Source organism: Balaenoptera ricei, chromosome X (genome assembly GCF_028023285.1).
Source record: "Balaenoptera ricei isolate mBalRic1 chromosome X, mBalRic1.hap2, whole genome shotgun sequence".
NCBI classification, from domain to species: domain Eukaryota; kingdom Metazoa; phylum Chordata; class Mammalia; order Artiodactyla; family Balaenopteridae; genus Balaenoptera; species Balaenoptera ricei.
In genome coordinates this window covers 120,981,899-121,008,459 of record NC_082660.1, presented here as the reverse complement: position 1 = coordinate 121,008,459, position 26,561 = coordinate 120,981,899, and the positions used below count along the sequence as shown (strand labels likewise).

The 26,561-nt window shown below is 39.3% G+C and overlaps 1 protein-coding gene across 4 annotated transcripts in view; it reads left to right on the top strand.

Moving 5' to 3' along the window:
• Window positions 1-26,561, top strand: part of ARHGEF6 (Rac/Cdc42 guanine nucleotide exchange factor 6) — a 102,812-nt gene that overhangs the window by 57,863 nt on the left and 18,388 nt on the right. For all 4 annotated transcript variants that reach the window (XM_059910167.1, XM_059910166.1, XM_059910169.1 and 1 more), the window contains 5 exons: window positions 4,999-5,093; window positions 8,094-8,189; window positions 9,486-9,608; window positions 22,014-22,152; window positions 24,884-24,943. In XM_059910167.1, the coding sequence (XP_059766150.1) occupies window positions 4,999-5,093; window positions 8,094-8,189; window positions 9,486-9,608; window positions 22,014-22,152; window positions 24,884-24,943 (513 nt within the window). The remainder of the gene's footprint in view (window positions 1-4,998; window positions 5,094-8,093; window positions 8,190-9,485; window positions 9,609-22,013; window positions 22,153-24,883; window positions 24,944-26,561) is intronic.

Genomic DNA, 26,561 nt, shown 5'->3' with positions numbered 1-26,561 from the left:
TGGACCGGGGATCGAACCCGTGTCCCCTGCATTGGCAGGTGGATTCCCAACCACTGTGCCACCAGGTAAGTCCCAGCACCACTTTTTATATACCTTTGTTTTTAACTTTTTATTTTATATTGGAGTATAGTTGATTAACAATGTTGTGTTAGTTTCAAGTGTACAGCAAAGTGATTCAGTTATACATATACATGTATCTATTCTTTATCAAATTCTTTTCCCATTTAGCCAGCACCATTTTTTGAAAAGACTGTTCTTTCCTTATTGGAAGTTCACAGCACTCTTGTCAAAAATCAATTCACCATGAATTCATTTCTGGACTCTCAATTCTATTCCATTGGTCTATATATCTATTTTATACCAGTAATAAACTGTCTTGTTACTGAAGCTTTTTAGTAAGTTTTGAAATTGAGAAGTATATATTCTAACTTTGTACACTCTTCTTTTCCAGGATTTTAAGTGTTTGTGAAGGATTGATATGAATTCTTTAAATTTTTGGTAGAATTAATCAATAAAGCAATCTCATCCTGGGCTTTAACTTATGGGAAGTTGTTTTGAATATTATTCAATCTCTTTACTTGTTATAGAGATATTCAGATTTTCTACTTCTTTGTGAGTCAGTTTTGGTAGCTTGTGTCTTTTTAGAATTTTTTTTTAACTTTTTTAGTGATTGCCCTAGAGTTTGCAATATACATTTAGAACTAGTCCAAGTCCACTTTCAAATAACACTGTATTGCTTCACAGGTACAAGTACAAATACTTTATAATAACAAAGTGTTCCTAATTCCTCCTTCCTATCCCTTGTATCATTGCTGTCATTCATTTCACTTATACATAAGCACACATAAGCATTTTATATATATATATACATATATATATATATAATACATTGTTTCCATTATTATTTTGAACAAACTGTTATCTGTTAGATCAATTAAGAAGAAAAATAAAAGTTTTTTTATTGAGGTGTAGTTGATTTACAGAAAAATAAGTTTTTATTTTATCTTCACTTATTCCTTCTTTCATGCTTTCTTTATTTATGTAGATCTGTTTCTATCCTATAACATTTTCTTTCTCTCTGATCTTTAGTTTTTATTTTATTTTTTAAAAAATCTTTATTGGAGTGTAATTGCTTTACATTGTTGTGTTAGTTTCTGCTGTATAACAAAGTGAATCAGCTATATGTATACTTATATCCCCATATCCCTCCCTCTTGCGTCTCCCTCCCACCCTCCCTATCCCACCTGAACTTTATTTTTTTAATTTTTAAAAATTTTAAATATTTATTTATTTGGCTGCGCTGGGTCTTAGTTGCAGCAGGTGGGATCTTCATTGTGGCATGTGAACTCTTAGTTGCAGCATGCATGCGGGATCTAGTTCCCTGACCAGGGATTGAACCCGGGCCCCCTGCATTGGGAGCACAGAGTTTTAGCCACTGGACCACCAGGGAAGTCCCTCTCCGAACTTTAAAAAAACCCCACTTTTTGCAAAGCAGGTCTGCTGGCAAGAATATTCCCTCAATTTTTGTCCTAGAAAGTCTATTTTTGCTTGACTTTTGAAGGAAAATTTCACAAGATACAGCATTCCAGGTTGGTGGGGGTTTTTTTCCCCAACACTTTAAATATTTTACTCCACTCTCCTCTTGCTTGTATGCTTTCTGACAAGTCAGGTATAATTCTTATCTTAGCTTCTCTATAGGTAAAATATTTTTATCCTCTGGCTTTTTTCAAGATTTTTTTCTTTATCTTTGATTTTTCTGGAGTTTGAATATAGTGTGCTTAGGGGGCATTTTGCAGGGGGGGCATTTATCCTGCTGGGTTTTCTCTGAGCTTCCTGGATCTGTGGCTTGGTGTCTGACATTGATTTGGGGAAATTCTTAGTCATTGTTGTTTCAAATATTTCGTCTGTACCTTCCTCTCTTTATTCTCCTTCTGGTATTCTCATCACACATAGGTTACACCTTTAGATGTTGTCCCACAGTTCTTAGATATTTTGTTCCATTTTTCAGGTTTTTTTTCTGTTTGCTTTTCAGTTTTGAAAGTTTCTATTGGCACATCCTCAAGCCCAGAGCTTCTATCCTCAGTGGTCCAGTTTACTAACAAGCCCATCAAAGGCATTCTTCATTTCTATTAGAGTGTTTTTGATCTCTAGCATTTCATTTTTATTCCTTCTCAGTATTTATTCCTGCTTGCAGTACCCATCTGTTCTTGCATGTTGTATACTTTTTCCTTTGGAGCCCATAGCATATTAATCATTGTTATATTAAAATCCTGGTCTGATAATTCCAATGTTCCTACCATATCTGATTCTGGTTCTAATGTTTGCTCTGTCCCTTCAAACTGTGTTTTTTTTACCGTTTCATATGCCTTGTAATTTTTTGTTGGAAGCCAGATGTGATGTACTAGGTAAGAGGAACTGCAGTAAATAGGCCTTTAGTAATATGGTGGTAAGGTATGGGGTCGGGGGAAGTGTTCTCAAGTTCTATGATTAGGTCTCAGTCTTTTGGTGAGCTTATGTCCCTAGATTGTGAACTTCAGCAGTGTTTCTCAGTCTTTTTCTCCCCTCCCTTAGATAGGACAGGAAGGCTAGAGGGAGCTGGAGTAGGGTATTTCTCTTCCCCTAGGTATATTAGGCTCTGATAAAACCCCAATAGGTTAGGGTTTGGTAAAATACTTTCTCTCTTGAGGGCAGACCTTGTTATGAAGAACAGAATGCTCTGGTAAATTTCAAAATGGCTACTTTTCCCTTCCCTCTCCTGAAGCACAAGGGAGATTTTCCTCCAATCTTCATTGTGATAACCTGGTACAGCTTCTGGAGGTAAAAGTCACAGAAGTGTGGGTGTGCTCCTCTGTGACTGGACCCCCTAGAGTTTTTAACTCTCAGGTGTTTCTGCACTGAGCCCCCAGCAATTCATCAATTACGGTTCAGGTTTTCCTACCCTGATACCACTTCCCATGGAGGCTTCTGCTCATGGTTTTCTGGTCCAGCAAGTTATGATTCTCTATCTGCCTGTCTGTCTCTCCAATTTTAAGTGTACCATTTTTGCCTGTGACCTCAATTCCCTGACAGATATAAGCAAAGTTTTTTTCTAGTTCTTCATCTCTTTACTTGTTTTTAGGATGGAGTGATGACTTCCAAATGCCTTAAATGCTGGACTGGAAACCAGAAGTCCTCTTTCTTCTTTCTGATGTAGGCATTTACAGCTATTTACAGTCTCTAAGAACTGCTTTAACTTCATCCCATAAGTTTTGATGTTGTGTTTTCTTTTTTATTCATCTGAAGTTAGTTTCTAATTTCCTTTGTTGTGCTTCGACTTTCTATAGGGGTAACATTTCTGTTCCATCCCTGGATTAATTTCACAGAGCACTGGTACCTCCAGGCCCTTAAATTTACACTTACACCTTTAGAGAGTAGGCATTCCTCCCTGAGGAATAGAGAAACTGAAAGTAGACATGAGTGGCTGGGAGGAGGGGCTACAACTTAAGCCCTAGCTTTTGAAGCCACCCTGTGGCCTATGTCCTTGTGAACTAGGAGTGATATTGCCCTTCAGGTGACATCTGGCAATGTCTGGACACATTTTTGGTTTTCATACTGGGATAGGGGGTGGCATGCAACTGACATCTGGTGGGTAGATGCCAAGGATGTTGTTAAACATCCTACAGTGCACAGGGCATCTGCTCACAACAAAGAGCTATCTGCTGTGAAATATCAATAGTGCTGCCATTGAGAAACCTTTTTTTAACCCCTTAAATTGGAGGGACTGTTTCCCAATTCACCCAGCACCTACCTGTACAGTGTCTCACACTTACCTCTTCACAATGGTCCCTGAGGTAGGTGAAATGTCACAATCTGAGATGAGCCTTAAAACTGAAGCAACCTGTCCGTTGGTAGCAGAGCCTGGACGACCACCTTCCAGTCCAATTGTTTCCCAAAAAACCCACAGCTACCTGGACCTCCAATTGCTTTGTCCACTCCACCTGTCAATAGCAGATCATCATGCACTGTCTTGTGAGTATATGTCTGGCATATTGGTAGGCTAAGGGGCTTCTCCTGGCTAAGAATGCTTCACATTGTCTTGTGAGCCCGTGTTTAATGTCTCCCTCTGAAGACAGAGTAGAAACTCCCTGAGGACAGGCATGGCCTTTGGCACCAAAGAGGCACTCAGTAAATTTGTGTTGAATGGATTAGGAGATATGAGAGAAAATACACCAAAATGTTAACTTGGTGATCTCTAGGAGCTTAGAATGAAGGTTATAGCTGCCTCCAGAAGAGGCTGGGAAATGAGGTGTGACCCCAGGGCTGGTGGCGGCAGAGAAGTTGTGGACCTGTACATTGGTTGTTTTGCCGATAGGATTTTCATTTGGCTATCATTAATAATACTGGTAAGCATCATTTTCTTTGTTAAATTCCTCACATTTCAGCTTCTTTTTCTCTTTGAAATGTTCGTACTAGCACTTTTTACCTTTATTAAAAAACCAGTTTTAACTGCTTAAAAATTCAGTGTCCTCAGATTTTGTCACCTAAAGATTTTCTCAAGAACATAATTTAAAAAATCTTTTTTGATGTTTGACATCAGTTATCATGAAATTATCCTGACACTGAATCTCTATGTCTTGAGGTAGCTGGCCTCAATTTCCTCATCCATAAAATGGGAATGATGATCCTTTGTTAGCTGAGACCTTTGCTGAGGATAAAATGATTTAAAGCACGTGAAAGCATTCTGAGCAGTACTGTGTAAATGGCAAGGCCCCTCCAATTATGGGTAATTCTGAAAAAATGTGTTCGTATGAGTTATGCAGTATAACCAGTTGTCATGCAATTATTAGAGTAGTTTACAAGAATGAAACAAAGTGCATTCAGATTTTGTGCTCCTTACTTACAGTGCTAGCTGAGTAAATAGGACTTTTTTTTTTGATAATTTGGTTAAAAGATCTAAAACTCTATTTTACCTTGGACTTTCCTGACAGTTACAATACCTTGACCTTTGTTTCTCCATAGGTGTTACAGAATATCTTGGACACTGAAAAAGATTATGCTAAAGAACTTCAGTCTCTTCTTGTTACTTACTTAAGACCCCTGCAGTCCAATAACAAGTAAGATTTATATTTTAAACCCCTCGCTAAGCAAAGCAAGATAATGTCAGTAGATGGAGTCATTACTCTTATGTCACTGAATAATTGATTTTGCCCTTTAGAAGAATTTCCACAGATCACAGGTTGCCAAGAACATGGTCAAGGCAACAGGAATTATGCAAGATGTAGCTTTTGGAGAGCTTGGCTTTCTTTCTCTTCTGGCTGTGGAGGGAATGAGCCGATCTGCCTTTCTGTCTGTCACCATTTTTATCTTGTACGTTTTAGAAGTGATACATCTAGTTTTACCTTCCAGAAAAAAGACTTGCTGGTGTTTTTATGCAGAAAGCACAGACACGGGAAATTCTTGTGCTCGCTCTGACCTTGGCTTGCCAGGGCAGAAACTCTTTCCCATGCTCCCAGAGTGGAAAAAGCGTGGCATTTTGTGAATGTTCCTAAGAGCAATTCAAGCCAGTATTTCACCCAGGCAAAAGTGAATGAGAAAGAGGTGTTAAAAATATTCAAACCTTATCCTGGTCTTAGAAATCTGAAGGCCTGAACTGAAAACTTACTTTTCACAAAAGAAAAATATTGGCTGTTCATTTTTTAGTGCTTGTAGGCCTGGCATATGTAACAAATAAGAGCTAACTGCATTTATGTGTGTTTTTTATTTTAATGGATTAAACTTTACTGGAGATTATGATCTGTAAGTCAAATGGTAAATTTAGCAGTCGATACATAGAATGGAGGACAGAAACCTCTTCTTGTACCTCAGTTTAAGAGTTTATTTTTGCCAAACAATTGCCTAAACTGTTGGCTTCAGGCTTAAATAAGTTTAATGTATTTCACTATTTTCTCCCTTTTTCTAAATCACGCTTGCTTAGGCATGATGTCCTGTTAAATTTCCTACTCGGTTATTTTCATGGCACTATGGGAATCTTACTTCGGTATGAAAGGATTTTGTATTCCTGTGTTTTGTAAGAGTTTAAATGATCAACAACAAAGTGGCTTTTGTTATTATTATGTAAAACATGAAGTGCTCTGTGAATCATAGCCCTTAGAGCTGAATGGAACCTCAGTGAATCACTGGGTCTAGTGCCCTGGAGGAAATGACTATCCTCATTGAATAAATAAAAAAACCACAAAGTCCAGAGAGGCTCACGGTCCTGCCCATCACACGGTCAGTCAGTGGCCAGACTCAACCCACTGCGTCTCCTGCCACCGAGTAAAATGTGGTTCCGTGTTCTAGAGGTGACAGGCAGAGGAGGAGAGGGAAACTGAAGTGGTAACCCTGGCAGCGGAGATGGTAAGATTTCAAATGGAGGAGTGACTGATTAGCAATCAAGAAATAGTCAAAGGAAAAGAAAAGAGCCACGGCAGAGGAGGTGAGAGACCCGAGTCAGAATGCGCTGTTCCCAAGGAAATTCAAAATGCAGTTCTGGTCACTTTCCATTGGTTCTGCCTCGTAGACCCCAAAGTGGTTTGAGCAAAGGGGACTGTTTATTGTTTGATCCTGAAAGGTCCAGTTAAGCCCCCAATCAGGTTCTTGTTGCTATGGGGGACGGCAGCCAGGGAAGCTGGCTAAAGGGTTTCGCTTTTGACACCCATGAGAGGGGTTTTCCAGCTTGTGGTTCAGGAGGGCATCAGAGCAGAGGAACTGGGTGCTTTTTATACCCTAGGGGTTACTGGTAATGTCTGTTTAGGTCTTCCTTTTCTTTGTCAGCAAAAATTACTCTCCTGGAAACCCTCCCCTTGTATTATTATATTAAGGAGAAAGAACATGTGGCAGACATTGGCCTTTTAAGTAAATCTTCAGAAAAGTTTTCTCTCGAAAAGTGGTTAGGAGCATGGACTCTGGAGCTAGAATGTTTGGGTTCAAATTCTGGCTTCACCATTCACTGGCTTTGGGACTTTGGCTGATTTGCTTTAACCTCTCTGTGCCTGGATTTCCTTATGTGTAAAACAGAGACAACAATAGTACCTACCTCATAAAGTTGTTGTAAGGTTAAGACGAGTTGTTATTTGTAAAATGCTTACCTCAGTGTTAAGTGCTGTATTCGTGCTGGCTCTTGTTTTTATCACCTATTATTTGGTAGGGGAAGAAAGGATGTGAAAATTCTTAGTACAGAGGCACTGGATTAAAATGGTTCAGTTTGTGTTTGACTCCATTCCGTTCCAAAAGCAAACAAGCACATCAGTACTATTTTCTTCCCTCCTATTTCCGCTCAAGATTTCCTTTAGTTGATTTATGAATGGCATATGTAATGTCTTTCAATTACTTTCCCAGCTCCTCTAGAGGAGAGTATTCAAAAGTTTTTACACTTATTCCCAGCTATGATGTATTCTACCCACTTAGATACTTAGATATTTTTTTATTGAGATATAATTGACATATAACTTTATATTAGTTTCAGGTGTACGGTGTAATGATTCAATATTTGTATATATTGTGAAATGATCACCACAATACATCTAGTTAACATTCATCATCACACACAGTTACAAAATTTTTTTTCTTGTGATGAGGAACTTTTAAGATCTACTCTCTCAGCAACTCTTTCCACTATGCAGTACAGTATTATTAATTATGGTCACCATGCTGTACATTACATCCCTATGACTTACTTATTTTATAACTAGAAGCTTGAACCTTTTGACCCCCATTCCACCCCCCCCCCCTTTGGCGACCACCAATCTGTTCTCTGTAGATGCTTAGATGTCAAGCACTTGTTATTCATTTACTCCTTGCTTTGTAAAATACCTAAATGTCCCTTATAAACACGCATTTTCTTTAGGATCATTATTCTTGTTATGGAAAAGGGAAATCAAGGAAAGAAGCTTTAGAAAGTTGCTTGAGATCACAGAGTTGGTGTCAATTAAAAAACAGAAGTTAAAATATAGGGATTGCTTCCCTTCTCCCATTTGCCAGTTACTAGCAAACTATCAGCTAACTAGACTAGAGATAGATAACTAGAGTCATCCCCAAGTTCTCTTCACTGAAACTACATATATATATATTTTCAGTCTGAGTACTGTGGAATTTACATCTTTATTGGGAAACTTCGAGGAAGTATGCACGTTTCAACAGACGCTCTGCCAAGCCTTGGAAGAATGTTCAAAGTAAGTGTCGCACGTCGCCATCAGGGTAGCTAGCAACATTGGGTTTTTTGGTGTGTTTTGTTTTCTTTTAACTGTTGTCTTAGATAGGGGCCCTTTATATTTATTATGCATTTATACATTTATTACAACTTTGATAAATTGCCCCAGTACAGAGAAAATCTACTCGCTGGTGGTATTCACAGAGTCAACCCACTAGTTGCTTATCAGGACTCTACATCTGGTCAGTTATTTCTCACTTTATTTAAAAATCATATTGACAAATAAGGTCTAAATTGACCATGGATGATGCCTTTGTCATCGATTAGATATTTTTCTTTTGTACATTGCGAATTACTTTTCCAAGTAATATCTTTATGTGAACCACAACGCATCATTGATGGCTAGCTAGCTCGTTGAAGTGTTCAACTTCATACTGCAGAATGACCTGTGATGATCATCAGGCAATATGTTTCTGGAGCAAGATTCGTTTTCCAAGTAGTGGATCTCGGAGAATTGGTGACTTTCATCGTCTATAGGGAACTTGGGGCAATTGCCTGTTTCTTGAGCTTAACGAGACACGGGTGGTTGTCCAGGGACGAAGCTGGTGAGAGAGAACCCCCTCTAAAGAGACCTGAGGGGCCACTGCAAATGCTGATAGGGATCCATATTATTGGTATGGAAAGATGGTGACTAAGTGAGAAGAGCAGATTACTATTTAGATTTGTAATCTTTGCTTTTCATTTTATATAGAAACCTGTGGAAGAGAGTCCAAGGAATATGCCAACATTGTTATAATAGATATCTCTGAATGGTGGAATTCCGAGTAATTTTTTTTCTTTCTTGTGTTTTTTTGATTTTTCTGCAAACTAAAATGGGTGCCATGTAATTCTAAACATCTGGATGTCACCTTGCCTAGCAACACCAGGCCACCAAGACTACATAAAACTCCTTTGTGATGTGTCATTTTTGGATTCAGTTAGTTTTGTCTGTACTTGAACTTCATGCAAATTAATCAAGAGTATTTTTAGTGTGCCCGGCTAAATTTGAATATTATAATTTGAATAAGCAACTTAAAAAACCCTAGTAATTCCAAATAAGTATCTGACCCTATATATTGGAGCTATGTTTGGTGGCTAGAGTTTAAAACAGTGGCCAAGAACTTGCATTTCATAGATAAAGTGGTTATAATATAGAAGTTTCTTTTTAACTTTGGCAAAAGAATTCATAAGGTTTGCATGTTGCCAGGTTTAATTGGAATCATCTTCCTTTATCCCATTTCCTATTTTACGTTCTGTGTTTCACCTGTTTTGCTTACAGGTTTCCAGAAAACCAACACAAAGTAGGTGGTTGTCTACTGAACCTCATGCCTCATTTTAAATCTATGTACCTGGCTTACTGTGCAAATCATCCTTCAGCTGTAAATGTACTCACCCAGCACAGGTAAATCATTAACATTTCCGCCAAAAAGCTGTTTTGCAATGATATCCTTTCCCAGGACTACCTCATTTGGAAATCCAAGATCTCCCACTGAACTCTTGATTATCCCCATTCATCATACCAGAAATTGATTCATTGTTATATGGATTTATTGTCCATTCATGCAACAAATAATTTATTGAGCACCTACTATGTGCAAGGTCCTATAGTAGTTGATGGAGATACAGTAGTGAACAAGGAAGAGAAGGTCCCTTCCCTCATGGAGCATAGACTCTTGAGAGAAATAGACATGAAATTAAATGTTGTTAACATGTTGTATTAGAAAAGGGTAATTAAAAGGAAGCTGTGAGACTTTGAACATGGTATCAAAGTGTGGAGTGAAGGAAGGGTCAGGGAAGGCTTTCTTGAAGTAAAATTCTATTTAGAGCCAATGGTTTAGCCTTCCCCATCCCAGTGAATGTTTTATCCAAGTTGCTGCAGAGCTAAGCTGCCTAGGTTCATCTCTTTTTCACTCTCCCTTTGTCTGGTAGAGGAAGTCTCAAGTAGTAATATGGCTAAAAGGCAGGTATCAGCAGGGAAAGGTGGAAGGAAACTAACCCTGTGAACTGGGTGTCAGGTACTCTAAGCAAAGGTCTCTGATGACAATTATACATGAATATAAATTGTTTCAGATTCATGGGGAACAGCAGCACCGTATCTCCTTTAAGAGTCCTTGCAAGGGACCCAGATAAGCTCACATCTCTCCTACCCTTCCTTACCCTCTGACGACTCACCCTTGACACATTCACTGATACATTCATCTGGGCCAGAATTCTGTAGGATAGGCTTGAAGACACAGTTTGGACTTTGAAGCCACGTGCTAGGAATCCAGGTGGGACAATAGGAAGAACAACACACAGAGGCTCTTATGACTGAACTCGGAGACTAGATTCAGAACCGACATGATTCTGGAGGCTGCTCAAGACTGAAAAGATTATTCTTCTCTTAATTTGACTTGTACTCCCAGACCCAGGCTGGAACAGTAGGTGACAACAACCCTCAGAAGTGATGGAAACTTTGGCTTTGTCCTGGTTCATTAGGAGCTTGATTGGCTTTACAGAGCTTTTATGTAAGGGCATTTTGAAGGTAGAATTCAGTAGGTCCTACTTGAAGGTGAATTTTACTTCCCTGATGAAAGTTGTGAACTCTTGTGGAATAGCAAATATGGAAGTTGGAGTTTAAAGAAAGAGAAGCCATGCCTCTGGATTATTTAGGCAAGTGGCTCAACTGCTTAGAGCTAATAATAACACTGACAATGTGCCAGGCACATGATGTAAAAGCCTATGAGGGAGTTACTATTATTACCATCTCTGCTTTACAGATAAGACATTAGAAGGTTAAGTAATCTGCCCAAGTACTCATAGCTGTTAAGTGATTGAGCCAGAATTAGAATCCAAGTCTGTCAGACTTCTAAAAAAATGTTTTTATTAAGACATGTATTTCACCTACAAAGTGAATAATCTAAATGCAAACTTAAAGAATTATCATAAAATGAGCACCCATGTACCCACCACCCAGCTTAAGAAATAAAATTTTACCATTTCTTTTTTAATATAATAACTTTATTGAGATATAATTCACGTACCATACAATTCACCCATTTAAAGTGTACAGTTAAATTATTTTCAGTATATTCAGAGTTGTGCAACCATCACCACGATCAATTTTAGAAGGTTGTCTTCATTCTCCAAACAAACCTATACTCATTAGCTGTCACTCCCCATTGCCAGCCCAAGGCAACCACTAAAATACTTTATGTCACTATGGATTTGCTTATTCTGAACATTTCATTTAAGTGGACTCACAACATATGGCCTTTTGTGTCTGGCTTCTTTCACTCAGCATAATGTTTTCAAGGTTCATGCATGTTGTTGCACTTAACAGTACATTGTTTCTTTAAATTGCCATACATACAGTGAAAAATATTTCATTGTATGGATACCGCATATTGTTCTTCCATTCACCAGTTTGTGGACATATGGATTGTGAATGGTGCTACTATGAAGATTCATGTACAAGTCGTTGTGTAGACCTATGTTTTCACTTCTCTTGGGTAGATACGTAGGAGTGAAATTGCTGGGTCATACGGTAACTCTATATTTCACTTTTAGAGGAACTGTGAGACTGTTTTCCAAAGTGGCTGCACCAATTTATATTCCTACTAGCAGTTTACGACGGTTTCACTTTCTCCACATCCTCACCAACATTTGTTATCATCAGTCTTTTTGATTATAGCCATTCTAGAGGGTATGAAGTGACAATATCTCATTTTGATATTGATTTGCATTTCCCTAATGACTAATGATGTTGAGCATCTTTCATGGGCTTTATTGGCAATTGGTGTACCTTCATTTGGGGAAACATCTATTCAGATCCTTCGCCTATTGTTAAATTGGGTTACTTGATTCATTACTGAGATATGATTCACATACCATAAATCCACCATTTTAAAGTGTAGAACTCAGTGGTTACTAATATATTAGGTTGTGCAACCATCACCACTATTTAGGTCCAGAACATTTTCATCACCCCACAAAGAAACCCCTTACCCAGTAGCAGTCACTCTCCGTTTCTCTAAGGGCTAATGATGTTGAACATTTTTTCTCTCAAACCCTTTGTCCGTTTTTTTAGGTGGGTTATTCATCTTTTCATTGTTGAGTGGCAACATTTCTTTATATATTCTTCTTTATATACTCTTATCAGACGTGTGATTTGCAAAAAACTTCATTTTCTGGGTTTGCTTGGTATCTTTTGAAGCACAAAAGTTTTAATTTTAAGTTTAATTTTGATGACATCCAATGTATCTATTTTATCTATTTTGCTTATATTTTTGGTGTTATATCTAAAAAATTGTTGCCTAATCTAGGTTGTGAAGACTTATGCCTATCTAAGAATTTAATATTGTTAACTCAAGTTTAGCTCTTTAATCCTTCTTGAGTTAATTTTTACATATGATATGCAGTAGGGGTCCAACTTCATTCTTTTGCATGTGTATGTCCAATTGTCCCAGCACCATTTGTTGATTTCTCTTCTTATAAATTTGTTACATTGTGTTTTATGTCACAAAATTGATAATGTTCAGTTCAACTACATCGTTACTAATTTTCGACCTGCTGGATTTCTTGATTACTGATAGACGGATGGATCACAATACTGGATCTATCTATTTCCCTTTGCAGTTCTATCACTTTTTAAAAATATTTATTTGTTTGTTTATTTTGGCTGTGCCACGTCTTAGTTGTGGCATCATTGTTTGTTTGTGAGTTGTTTTTTTTTTTGTCTGCGTTGGGTCTTCATTGCTACACGTGGGCTTTCTCTAGTTGAGGCGAGCAGGGGCTACTCTTTGTTGCGATGTGCGGGCTTCTCATTGCGGTGGCTTCTCTTGTTGCGGAGACCGGGCTCTAGGCCTGTGGGCTTCAGTAGCTGCAGCACGTGGGCTCAGTAGTTGTGGCTCACGGGCTCTAGAGCGCAGGCTCAGTGGTTGTGGCGCACGAGCTTAGTTGCTCTGCGGCATGTGGGATCTTCCCGGACCAGGGCTCGAACCCATGTCCCGTGCATTGGCAGGCGGATTCGTTTTTTTTTTTTTTTTTACATCTTTATTGGAGTATAATTGCTTTACACTGGTGTGTTAGTTTCTGCTGTATGACAAAGTGAATCAGCTCTACGTATATGTATATCCCCATATCCCCTCCCTCTTGGGTCTCCCTCCCACCCTCCCTATCCCACCCCTCTAGGTGGTCACCAAGCACCGAGCTGATCTCCCTGTGCTATGCGGCTGCTTCCCACTAGCTATCTATTTTACATTTGGTACTGTATATATGTCAATGCAACTCTCTCACTTCATCCCAGCTTACCCTTTCCCCTCCCCGTGTCCTCAAGACCATTCTTCAGAACCATTTTTTTTTGATTCCATATATATGTGTTAGCATATGGTATTTGTTTTTCTCTTTCTGACTTACTTCACTCTGTATGAGCATGGACTAGCTTGACAATTAAAAACTCCCAGGGACCCAGTCTTGGGGAGACCAAAATTTTTGTGGGTTTTGCATCCAGGAACCCAAGCAGGTTCTCATGGAGAAGATCACAGAAAAATCCCATTTGAGTGGTCCTACCAGTTACTGGCTCCAGTGGCTTCTCCTCAGGGAAGTTGATCTCAGTTCTAATTCTTTGTGTTTGCCTGTCTTTCTAGATTTGGGGGTGGTGGTTTTCCCTGTGATCTCAATTCTCAGTGGATCTAAGAAAAGTAATTGATTTTCAGTTTGTTCAGTGTTTTTCTTGTTGCGAGGATGGTAATGATAACTTCTAAGCTCTTTGGATGTCAGAGCTGAAACCCAATGTCCTTTTATAGGTTTTTGAATTATTTTATTTTATTTTACTTTTTTAACCAATTTGTTTAACTTACATTTAGTAAATGTATAGAGTTGTGCAACCATCACCACAATCCAATTAAGAACATTTCTGTCACAGAAGATCCCTTATGCGTATTGCAGTCAATCCCTGCTCCCACCCCCATGAATTATTTTTTTAGTGTTTGCTTTGAGGCTTTCCATATATATATCTTAACTTGTCTGAATCTGCTTCATGTTTACAGTAACTTAATTCTAGTGAGATATAAAAATGTTACTCCTAGTATACCTCTATTTCCACTTCCCTTTTTGTGCTACTGTTGTTATACACGTTATGTCTATATGTTATGAACCCAGTAATACATTGCCATCGTTATTATTATTATTATTTTAAATTTATTTATTTATTCATTTATTTATTTTTGGCTGCATTGGGTCTTTGCTGCTGCACGTGGGTTTTCTCTAGTTGCTGAGAGCAGGGGCTACTCTTCGTTGCGGTGCACAGGCTTCTCATTGAGGTGGCTTCTCTTGCTGCGGAGCACAGGCTCTAGGCGCACGGACTTCAGTAGTTGTGGCTCACGGGCTTCAGTAGTTGTGGCTCGCAGGCTCTAGAGCGCAGGCTCAGTAGTTGTGGCGCATGGGCTTAGTTGCTCCGCGGCACGTGGGATCCTCCCAGACCAGGGCTCGAACCCATGTCCCCTGCATTGGCAGGTGGATTCACAACCACTGCACCACCAGGGAAGCCCGCCATCGTTATTATTAATATAATTTTCTATTAATGAAACTGAGAGAAGAAAGGAGAGTGAGGATATATTTATAGCATTTGTTTTATTAACATTCTTATTTACTGTTTGTGTGAGGTGATACCTCATTGTAGTTTTGATTTGCATTTCTCTAATAATTAGTGATGTTGAGCATCTTTCCATGTGCCTGTTGGCCATCTGTATGTCTTCTTCGGAGAAGTGTCTACTTAGGTCTTCTGCCCATTTTTGGATTGGGTTGTTTGTTTTTTTGATATTGAGTTGTATGAGCTGTTTGTATATTTTGGAAATTAAGCCCTTGCCAGTCACATTGTTTGCAAATATTTTCTCTATAGGTTGTCTCTTCATTTTGTTGATGGTTTCCTTTGCTGTGCAAAAGGTTAAAGTTTGATTAGGTCCCATTTGTTTATTTTTGCTTTTATTTCTATTGCCTTGGGAGACTGACCTAAGGAAACATTAGTACAATTTATGTCAGAGAAGGTTTTGCCTATATTCTCTTCTAGGAGTTTTATGATGTCCTGTCTTACATTTAAGTCTTTAAGCCATTTTGAGTTTATTTTTCTGTAGGGTGTGAGGGAGTGTTCTGACTTCATTGATTTACATGTGGCTGTCCAGCTTTCCCAACACCACTTATAGAAGAGACTGTCTTTTCTCCATTGTATATTCTTGCCTCCTTTGTCGAAGATTAATTGACCGTAGGCCTGTGGGTTTATTTCTGGGCTCCTTATTCTAGGGGTAGTTTTTTGAGACCAGTCTTTGAAATTTGCTGGTTCTCTCTACTGACCTAGCTGGCCTCTTGTGTAGCTTGTTGTTCTTAATTGAGAGGACCAGCCTTCTCTCATTTGCTTACCACCAAAATCTTCATTGCTTTTGCAAGAGACCTTAGGCTTGAATTTCCCCACACTGTTTTTCAACTAGAACCAATTCCTTTGAGGAAAGCTCTCTGTTCCTATAGTCTGTCTGCCACTCTGTTTACCTTTCCCAGCACAGAACCTCTACCCTACAAGCGAGCTGGGGTGAGGGTAATTTGGTGCCAGTATTTTCAGCCTGCGTCCTCCCTCTCCATCCAACCTCTCAGCCACATTCACTAGGCATTCAGCATCTTCAACTCAGAGCTGAAGCAGTTGAGATACGCTAGTGAGATAGTGTGTCCTTGGGTTGGGAGTTGAGGGCAGAGGGAGCCCTCTCTTCTTGTCCACACTTGCCTGGAGTGCCTTCTGGCAAACTGAGCCAGGAGGAGGGAGGAGGGAGGAGGGAGAGAGCAGGTCATGGCTCAAATACCAAGCTCTCCCTGTTCTTACTGAGTTTTAGAATCTTTTCTTGAATAAATGTTTTCTTCATTTACCAGATGTCATTGGAACACTTTCTAGAGACTTTAAATGGTTGTTTTTATAGGTTCCACTAGCTCTGCTTGTTTCCCCGGGGGATGGGTCCACGTAGCATCTCATGCCACCATCCCCTTCATGCCACTCCTTGATGTCAGCCTAAAAACTTTTTCCCACTTTTATATTGTCTCAGTTTACAGTTCTGCCACTTAGAAGCTGTGTTACCCAGGGTGATTCACTTAATATTTAAGCCTTAGTTTCCTCACTTGTAAAATGAGGATAAAATCACCTACCTTGCAGGGTTGGTGTGAGGATTCAATGAAATAATGTGTACCAAGTACCCGGCATATAGCACAAGGTACTTGCTGCCACCTCCCATGTCTGCTTTATTCATCTTCTACCAGCTTCTCGTTGTTTTTTAGAAAAAGAATTATGCAATATTTCAAGCATACAAAGAACAGAGATAAAATAAAGTACACCCACGTACCCACCATTCAGCTTAAGAATCAAATTATAGCTGCAATTGGAGTCCTGTGTATACTTTCCAATATTTCCTTCTCCTCCCTCCCTCCCCCGAGGGAACCTCAGTCCTGAATTTGTTTTTATTATTTCCAGGAATGTTTTCATACTTCACTAGTTATCTTCAATAAAGAAAAATATGGTTCAGAGGCATTTTTCCTGTGATGGCTATGTAAACATCCTGTGTGGATAAGGGTAAATTTCTTAATGCCAATGAAAAGAGATCCCATCATGTTAGCTTGCCATTTATACGAGCACGTATTCTTTTTCTTCTGATCTGAGAACAGCAATTCTGGATAAATACCAGAAAGAAATGGTGTACCTCAGATGGCAGACTTTTGTAGTGTTTAGAGAATTTTCTGTTGTAATTCTGTGTGCTAAAATACTACTGACTCTGTATTTACCCATGTTAGGAGTTTAAAGTATAAATAACAGTAGAGATTCCTTCAAACATTATGATTTAAAGTTTGTTGCACAGTTAATTGAAAGATTCTCAACTTTGGGGGGAAATTATTATACCCTGTTTGCTTGACTTTGGTTAGTGATTTTTTTTAATTGAAGTATAGTTATTTACAATGTTTCAGGTGTACAGCAAAGTGATTCAGTGTACATATATCTTTGTATAGATATAGATATATATTCTTTTTCAGATTCTTTTCCATTATAAGTTATTACAAGATATTGAATATAGTTCCCTGTGCTATACAGTAGGTCCTTGTTTATCTATTTTATAAATGATTAGTGATTTTTTTGGAGAATTTTATAATATCCCTTGAAATGATGGAAGACTCACTGGAGTCCCATAGAACTGAATTTTTATCTTAGTGGTTTATTTACATGTAAGGAAAGAAAATTAAATTAAAATACTTGGGGCTATCCTCAGAGGTGCTTCTAATATAATCTCAGCTATTTTCTAGGCATCTTGTTGTAATTTATACTGACATACTAGAGGCAAAGCATAGTTGAGTGAAATTCTCAGAAAATTCAGATTAAAATCCTGTTTTATATGAAGGTTTCAGCTGAAATAGGGACATTGGTGGATTTCTGCTAAAGCTGTAGATGCTTAGAAGCGGGAAAATCTCTGAGTCAGAGCAAGCCAGTTAGGTGAACTTCTTCATTTCAGCCGGCAGGTAGCAGTATCATACTAGAAATGCTTGTGACGATTGACAATGAGACCAGACGCAGCCTGAAAATTGTATGACTGTGTGTTGGTGCCTTGTGAAAAGTGCAGTGATGCATTATCTGAATTTGGAGATATAAGCAGACCCCAATCTTGATATGTTTGTTCCCCATATTTACATATATTTGAATGACTGCCCCAGTCTTTTGCTCGGCCCTGGGTGAGGTCTTTCGGGATTTCCCCTCTCTCTCCCCTTCTGGCTTGCTATTGTGGCTCTTATTTCTTCCTGGGAGTAACTTCACCCTTACAAAAATACCCACTTCTCTCCCGTGCTTCGTTGTGGCATCCATCCTTTTCACAAGGGAGAGGAACCCAGCAGCGTGAAAAGACAGAGGGGGGAGAGGAGGAGAGAGTTAGCGCCGAGGCAGATCTGGACCTCACTTCCGGCTCTATTGCGGCGACTACCACAAACACCACGTGTTCTTTTCCTCTTGTTAGTTTTATTCACTCTCTGTTTACCACTGTTGTCAGCAACGAAGACTTTGAGAAAAACTCAGAGCTGTGTACTTGCTTCCGGGACGAAGCACATAGGAAAAATTCTGAGACTAGATTCTGTTCTGTCTTTGAGGAACCAGGGAAGGGAGCAAGTGAGACTGACCACAAACAAAAAGTGGTGGGGAAGAAGCAGGCAGCCTAGTTTCTGGGACTGGATCAGTGAAGAAAGGGCTGAGTGAGATCCACCCAACCCAGTGTGAGCGGCAACCCCGGGGATTTTCCACTGGCCACGCCCAGCCCCCCAGCTCCTCATGCCTCACCTCCCCTTTCCAGACCACAGTGATTCCCACGAAAGGCTGGTGGCGAGAGAGTGAGGCGAAGAGGGGGGAAAATCTGGTCCTTTTCTAGCTGCTCTAGTTAGAGTTACCATCGTTCAAAGTGGAAATCTATGCAAAGATTCTACAGAAACACTGTTATATGAGATGGTTAAGCCCTGTAGTGTTATTATAATGTATGATACTTTTCTTCAGTTTTCCAGCCCAACCTAGAATATACCAGAGCCCCATCCACCATGCATTCTATAAGGGTATGTTGAGTTTCAAACAACATTCATACATTGAAAACTGCTTCTATTGTATCACATCACATAGACAGAACCTGTTAAACTTGAAAAGCACTTCAAACAGGCTGTATAAAACGTAAAAGCTGCATTTGAAAGACAGATTGTGTTTTGGTATAACGATATATATTTGCATGTTATATTTGTGTATGATATTAATTTGTGCATTAAATTTATTTGGCTAAGTAAAATGTGTCTTTGAGGATCTATTTATCATAATGGGCAGTGGCTTTATAAGGCAGTTTTGTTCTTTTGTTGCACTAGTCTAATGTTACTTTTTCCCCAATAGCCAGTGTTTTATTCTGATAGTGATCTCACGTTATATTGAAAAAATTTTTAAAATTCTTTTGTAATATTTAACAAGCCTAGAAGTTAGAATGCTGCATGGAAAGTAGTAAAGTACACGTTAGCATTTGCTTGTAATTGTTGTAACCCTTGTATCAATTAGAGTAGAACGTTGAGGATGCAGGTAGTGATTTACTCATGGAAAGGAAAAAATAAGACTTGTTTACCAAATTGAAAAGAAATTAGGAAAGTGATTTTCTCAAAATTACATACTCAAATGCACTCTCCAACTTCGAGTTATTTTCCTAATTATATTTTATATGTGATGATTATTTTTTAGTCTAAGCCAAATCTGACCCAGAGGCAGGTTAACCTGTGTTTCCCTAGTCGCTTGCATTAAGCACTATTTCTTTTTTAAAAATTTTTATTGAAATCTAGTTGATTTACAATGTTGTGTTAGTTTCAGGTATACAGCAAAGTAATTCAGTTATACATATAGATATATATTCTTTTTCATATTCTTTTCCATTATGATTTATTACAGGATATTGAATATAGTTCCCTGTGCTATATAGTAGGACCTTGTTGTTTATCTATTTTATATATAGTAGTGTGTATCTGTTAATCCCAAACTCTTAATTTATCCCTTCCCTACCCCCTTTCCACTTTGGTAACCATAAGTTTGTTTTCTATGTCTGTGAGTCTGTTTCGGTTTTGTAAATAAGTTCATTTGTGTCATATTTCAGATTCCACATGTAAGTGATATCATATGATATTTGTCTTTCTCTGTCTGACTTACTTCACTTAGTATGATAATCTCTAGGTCCAAAACACTATTTCTTCTAGAAGTTCTCCCTGCATTATTCAAGTCAACTCAGCTCCCACCCTCCTTTTTTTCATGGTTTAGACCTCAGAGATGGTCCATGCCACTGCTGTGTTCCACATCAAGCATCAGACAGTAGTGATTTCCAACAGACCTGGGTATGAACCTTAACTTAGCTATTTACTTGCTTTCACTCACCCTTTCTGAGTCTCATGTTTCTCGTCTGTAAAATGAAGATAACACCTGTGTTGAAATGTTGTTGTGAATATTAAACAAGAACAAATGCATGCAGAGATCTTAGCATGAAAGATTTTAGTCTTATAAACCCCAATATTTAAGGTTCACAATTTTAGTAGGAAGTAGGTTTTATCTCTGCTTTACAAATGAGTCAGCTGAGGTTGGTAACTGATCAGGGTCACTGAATCTGTTTTATGATTTCAAGTCCAGGGCACTTCCCTCCCCTTGGCTGCTTCTGGAGCAAGACTGCAAAAACTGATAAAACAGGTAGCATTGATGGTTAGATGTGACCACTCAGATGAGATCTAGCTTCCGTGACATCCCTGTGATTCTGCGTGACTCAAGGTTGCTGTGTAGCAGCTGAAAAGATGTCTTTTTCTCTCCTGCTCGCAAAAGCCAAGCAGAGGGAGAGTATCTATAGTAGGGGTAACCTGCAACCCACCACACCCCCAGACCCCCTAGTAGGTTATCACTGATAGCAAGTTTTTTTGAACACAGCACAACTTTTTGTAACATGCCACAGTTGGGAACCGCTGTCGAAGATGTATTCTAGGAGAATAAGTAGGTCATTTGGTAGTAGAGGGTTCCTCTTGGAGAGGGATGAGAAGATTGGTGGGGCCAGTGGGAATCCAAAAAGTTAAGACTTGATCTTGCAGGCAACTGGAGGTTCCTGAGTAGGAAAGCAACAGGAGTAAAGTGGTGGTTTGCAGGGTGGTTCAGAAGCCAGAAAGCCTGGAAGCTGGGGGGTCCATTGGACTATTGCAGTGAACCAGACCGGAGAGATGAAGACCTGAGCCAAGTCAGTGGCAGTGGGAATGGAAAGGAATAAACAGGCACAAGAAGGCTTGTGACGGATTAGATATGCATGGGTGAGCAAGGAGGGGGAGGGGTCAAGAGATAAAGCAGGTTTCCTTCTTTAATTCTATTTTGCAGAAATATAAACTAAAATGATCTTGCAGCCCCAGGACTCAGTATCCTATTGGTGGAAAGGAGACAATCCAGAGGGTGCTGAAGGGCAGAGAAAACCCAGGCTTAGACTTAGACATTTGCACAACATGCTTCCTAAGATATTAATACAGTCTTTTTTTTTTTTTGGCCACACCTCGCGGTGAGATGTGAGATCTTAGTTCCCCTACCAGGGATTGAACCTGGGCCCTCGGCAGTGAAAGCTCAGAGTCCCAACCACTGGACCGCCAGGGAATTCCCTACAGTCTTTTTTTTTTTTTTTTAAAGCCGAGTTATTTGGGTAGGCTGCTGCACTGTTTTCAGATCCTAGGCTAAGTGATTAGTCATGCAAACATGCTGCTATCTGAATTTAGGACTTGATTCTGGCACATTACAAGTGGGTGTCCCAGTGATAGGGAGCACCCAGTGATAGGGAGCACTTGGTGAGTTACTCCCCTTGGCATCTCATCAGCCAATAACTAGAATGTTTGCAGTGACTAAGAAAAGATTTTTTCAAACCTGACGTTGAGGTCATATGATAGATCGTATGCCCCATGCCTCTGGGTGCAGGCTTCTTAAGGGCAGGGGTTTTGGTTTTCTTCACAGCTGTATTCCCGACAGAGAACAGAGCCTGTCACTTAGTAGATGCTCAATAAATACTTGTTGGATGAGAAAATAAAGCCAGGGATCATAAGTGCCTGGTTCACCGCTGTAGCCCAGTGCTGTGCGCCATGCTGGTTGAATTGAGTTGAAGTGCGTTGGGCAGCATTTGTGTTGGTGATACAAAATTTATTTGGTTTTCTATGCTGTGAAATGCAGGAAAATCATGTTCAGATGGTAACTCTTTACATGGACTATTAAGCAGTAACAAAACTATATTCGTTCTTTTGCCAGTGATGATCTGGAACGATTTATGGAAAGTCAAGGTGCATCTAGCCCAGGTATCCTCATTTTAACAACAAGTCTCAGCAAACCTTTCATGCGACTGGAAAAGTATGTTACTCTCTTGCAAGAGTTGGAACGGCATATGGAGGTAAGGGAAGGCGAGCTATTTTAAGCTCCTGTACAAAGGGTGAGCCTCTGCTCTGGAGGAAGCAGACAGTACCGCCCCCAAACTAGCCTTACTGAGGAGTTCAGAAAAAACCTGGGTTTCAAAATTTACTTGATCCAGTCTTCCCTCTTCCCGGGCTTTTAGTTTTCCTCTTTATGCAGCAAAATAAGATGGGGACATTCTTTTTTTTTTCCCCCCCTCTGAAGACTTTTTTAAACTTATTTTTACTTATTTTTTCCAGCTTTATTGAGGTATGATTGACCAATAAAAATTGTATATATTTAGGTTGTACAACGTGATTTTTTTAAAGGTGTACAATGTGATGATTTAATATACACGTACATTGTAAAATCATGACCACAATCACGTTAATTAATACATCCACCACCTCACATACCTACCTTTTTTTTTTTTTAGAGAGAACTTTCAAGATCTTTTCTTTTCTTTTTTTTTTTTAAGCAACTTTGAAGCATACAATACAGTATTATCAACTATAGTCACCATGCTGTACATTAGATCCCCAGGACCTATTCATCTAATAACTGAAAGATACCCATACTTTACTATTAAATATTCATGATCATTCTCCCTCCCCTCTCTTCTCCCAGCCCCCGTCCTGTTGCTTCCTCAAGTCTCTGCTCACTGGTTGACTTAGGTTTTCTTCTGCCCTCTCATCTGTAGATGGTGGTTCTACAGAGAAATCTTCCACCAAGAAATCTTCTGTTGCTCTGATATATGAACCAGCTTTCTTGTGGGAGCTAAACAAAGCAAAACAGCATCAGAAAATGTACAGAACATTTTTCATTATAGACAGGAATGTTTATCCCTAGAGCACTGTGGTCATTCAGCTTTCTGACTCTGGATTACAATGGAAGATTCTGGTATTTCTTTAAAGATGAATAAATGGGTCCACTCTCAGTTTCTCTCTTTATGCAGCCATACGTCTCCATCAGCGCCCCCTCACATTTTTGTTTATAAATGTACAGTTTACTTGCAACAGCTGTAGCATAGCTATCACTTTTTCTAAATATTCAGATTTGCAATGAGGCCTGAGAATTGAATATTTTTGCCTCAAGAGCCCAAATCCTCTTTATTAAAAGCCAATCAGCAGGGGTAGCTTCTTGAGCCGTTCTTGTGTGATGGAGCATAGGGGATGGGGGTGGGTGAGGAGGGCCCGAGGGGTGAAGCTGCATTTACCCTACTTGTTCTTCCTGTGTCTGGGGAAAGGTTTTGAGGTTTGAAAGGGTTTGATTATCTTTAAAGAAAAAGGTTGCACGCTGCCGGTCTTGTCAGCATTTGTAAGGATTGAAAGCGTGTACTCTGAGCGAAAGCACATTCTCAAGTTCTTTGGCCTGCCGGAATGAAATTTCAGTTAGGGCCCAGGACGGTGTTGACCTCTGGATGGCTTTCCAAAAGCTAAACCTGTTCACTGAACCGTTTGAGGTTTGCCCCTCCTTGTTTATCACAAAAATCCAGAAACGAGTGGCCCCGGTTTCTGTAACTGCTCAGTGCTGAAGTGCAAATAGACCCTTCATTTGAGGAAATAAAATCCCAGGAGCTCCTACTGCCTGGATCCTCTGTCTTGGCCCTTCTTGTCTCAGAGCCCGTTTCCATCCTGCTCCACGTGCTGGTGGTCACCTGCCTTTGGCTGCCTTTCGTTTCCCACCATCAGATAATACGTACCCTGAGTACAAGTTCACCATCTGGTGAGATACTTTATCCAGCTTTCTGATCATTGAGTATGGCTGCTGGCTCATGGCAGAGTAGAACTTGAACCTCTCAATGATCAGCTGATTTGCAGAAGGATACATTTATAAAGGAGTACCACCTTTCTTTTCATAAGCAATGCTATTCTTGGCTTGGGTCAGACCCTTAGTCTATTCAGCTCTGTATTTTATCACCCAAAGCTGATTGAACAGCAGATTTTGTCTTCCTGTTACTGCAGCTGAATTCCAGAGGTTAGCTGGGCATCTCCCGCAAGGAGCCCTACTTTCCCTTCATAAACAGTTACGCAGATGTGGATTCCTCAAAGCCATTTTTGAACCTGTTCACTTTTCAGGGTTGTGAGTACCGTGGAATTGCAGACCAAATATAATCAGCTTGCTTAAGATGGAGCACATGGTATGAGACCTGGAATGTTTTTCCGTCTGCCATGTTGAGTCTGCTGAAAGAAAATGGAGGCGGTGTAGGAAATGAGATTGGATTGATTTCTCTCTAACCACCACTCTGTTTCTGCAATTCCCTACCTCTTGTCATTTACTAACAACATGACCTAATGATGCCCCCCCCACATAATTATTATTTATTATCCATGGTATAACAGCAAAAAGGCAAATGGGAGCTCTTGCCTCGATAACTGTACCTAGTATGTTGTTACCAAATATATAATGTGTTCCCAGCCATCTTAATTTCTTCATCACCTAATCATTAGAGGTGCTGAGATTCCAAATGCTCAAATGCTGTTTGATTTTTTAATCTTCAAGTTAGCATACAGTAAAACTGACTCTTTTCTTTTGGGGTACAGGTCTATGACTTTTAACATGTGTGTAGATTCGAGTTGCCACCACTAATGTCTCGATACAGAACAATTCCATCATCCCTCAAAATGTCCTCTTTGGATCTCTTTGCAGCCACACCCTCCTCCCACCCCTAACCCCTGCAATCACTGCTCTGTTCTCCTTTAATATTGTTTTAAAATGTATTCCTTTAATAGGATACGCATCCAGATCACCAGGATATTCTGAAAGCAATCATAGCATTCAAAACTCTCATGGTAGGTGATGCTCTAAAATTATAATTCTCCATTTTGTATGCTTTGTTCCTAAAAGAGTGACTTGTGTGTAATGTTTCTTTCCTTCTGCAAAGGTCTCTAGAGTGGAAACAATAAGCTCTAGTGACCGTATCGCAGTGATTGTTTCATTTAATGTTGTTTTCCAAACATCATGCTTACCTGTGAAAGGTTGCCAGGCTGAGGGCGTAAAGCACTCACATTTGAAGTCTCTGCCACATTAAGCATGGCTGTGTAGGTGGGGGGTTTCCTTTTGTCTCTTTGTCTTTACCCCCGTGTTACTCACCTTATGTCTGTGCAACTCGTCCTTCACTGATTGGCATCAATACCGGATTCATCTACTTAGGCCGAAAGGTGTGATTCTATTCTTTGCATATGAAAAAGAAATCCTTCATCAAATCTAAAAGGAAAAAGAAACCCGACTAAAATACAATTGCTGTATATAGAGTGCTATCAAAGTTACCTTTTATCTTGAATCTCGAGCACAATGGCTTAATGTCCTCTTGAACCCACTGATGTAAAACTGCTTGGTGGCATTTTAGGAGGAAAGAAAACGTTATTTGGGGTGATTGATTAAGTCGAGCTTAATTTTAGACATTTCTGTAGTACTCCAAGTGATGGGGATCACCGCTCAGTTATTGATTCTTGCTGTAAGGTTGTGATGCAACATTCACCATCACCTCGTTTTTATTGCTGTCAAAAGATCTGTACCTGACGTGTCCACAGTTAAACAGCAAGTTGAAGACCAGAGTGTAAGGTATCAGGTTAAAATTGCTGTTGTAGGTAAAAAATGGTGGAATATTGGCAGTTTGACATGGTTCAGCCTAATGGAACAGCCCGCTGAAACCCATGGCATTTATAATTATTTGTGTCCCTTCTCTTTTTTCCTATGTAAACTGAATATAAAATGTCTCATTTGAAAAATGATATTTCATTCTAATCATTTTACATGTTGTAAAACTTGCTTTGATGCTTATAGTATACTTATTCCCATTCTAGGCCTCAAAAATATGTGTACAATGAATTTATTTCCTCAAGTTTCCATTTACCTAAAAGGGGCAGCAGAGATTTTATAGAAAACACGCCCCAAAACAGTATGATAGTCATTTGGAAACAGGAACATAACTAACCATATGCTTATTTTCATATTCGATTTGGAGTGAATACTGTTAAATTATTTTAAGATAACCTCACATTTTCTGAAGCAGTGAGGTATATATGTACATAGTATATACTGTATACAAATATATAGTAGTCATACCCCACATATTATTTCTTGGCTTGTATTTCCAGTTTGTATTTGTGAAATTCAGTTGTATCTCTTTTTCCAATCCTTTTAGGGATAAAAATTAACTTAGTACTTTTTCATAGCAATCTACTACTGGTCCCAAAACAAAGTATAGGGCAGTGCATATGTTTCATTATAAGATCAGTTTGATTCACTGTGGCATAAGGAGTTTACTTTTTCTCTTTTTCGGTAACTCTTGGAGTCATTTTGTAAATTAAGATGTCACTTGGTTGGAAACTGAGTTAGAAAAATAAAATTGCTTTGTAACAAAGCACGATTTATGCAAAGGTAGACAAGATGGAGAGGAGCTGGAGC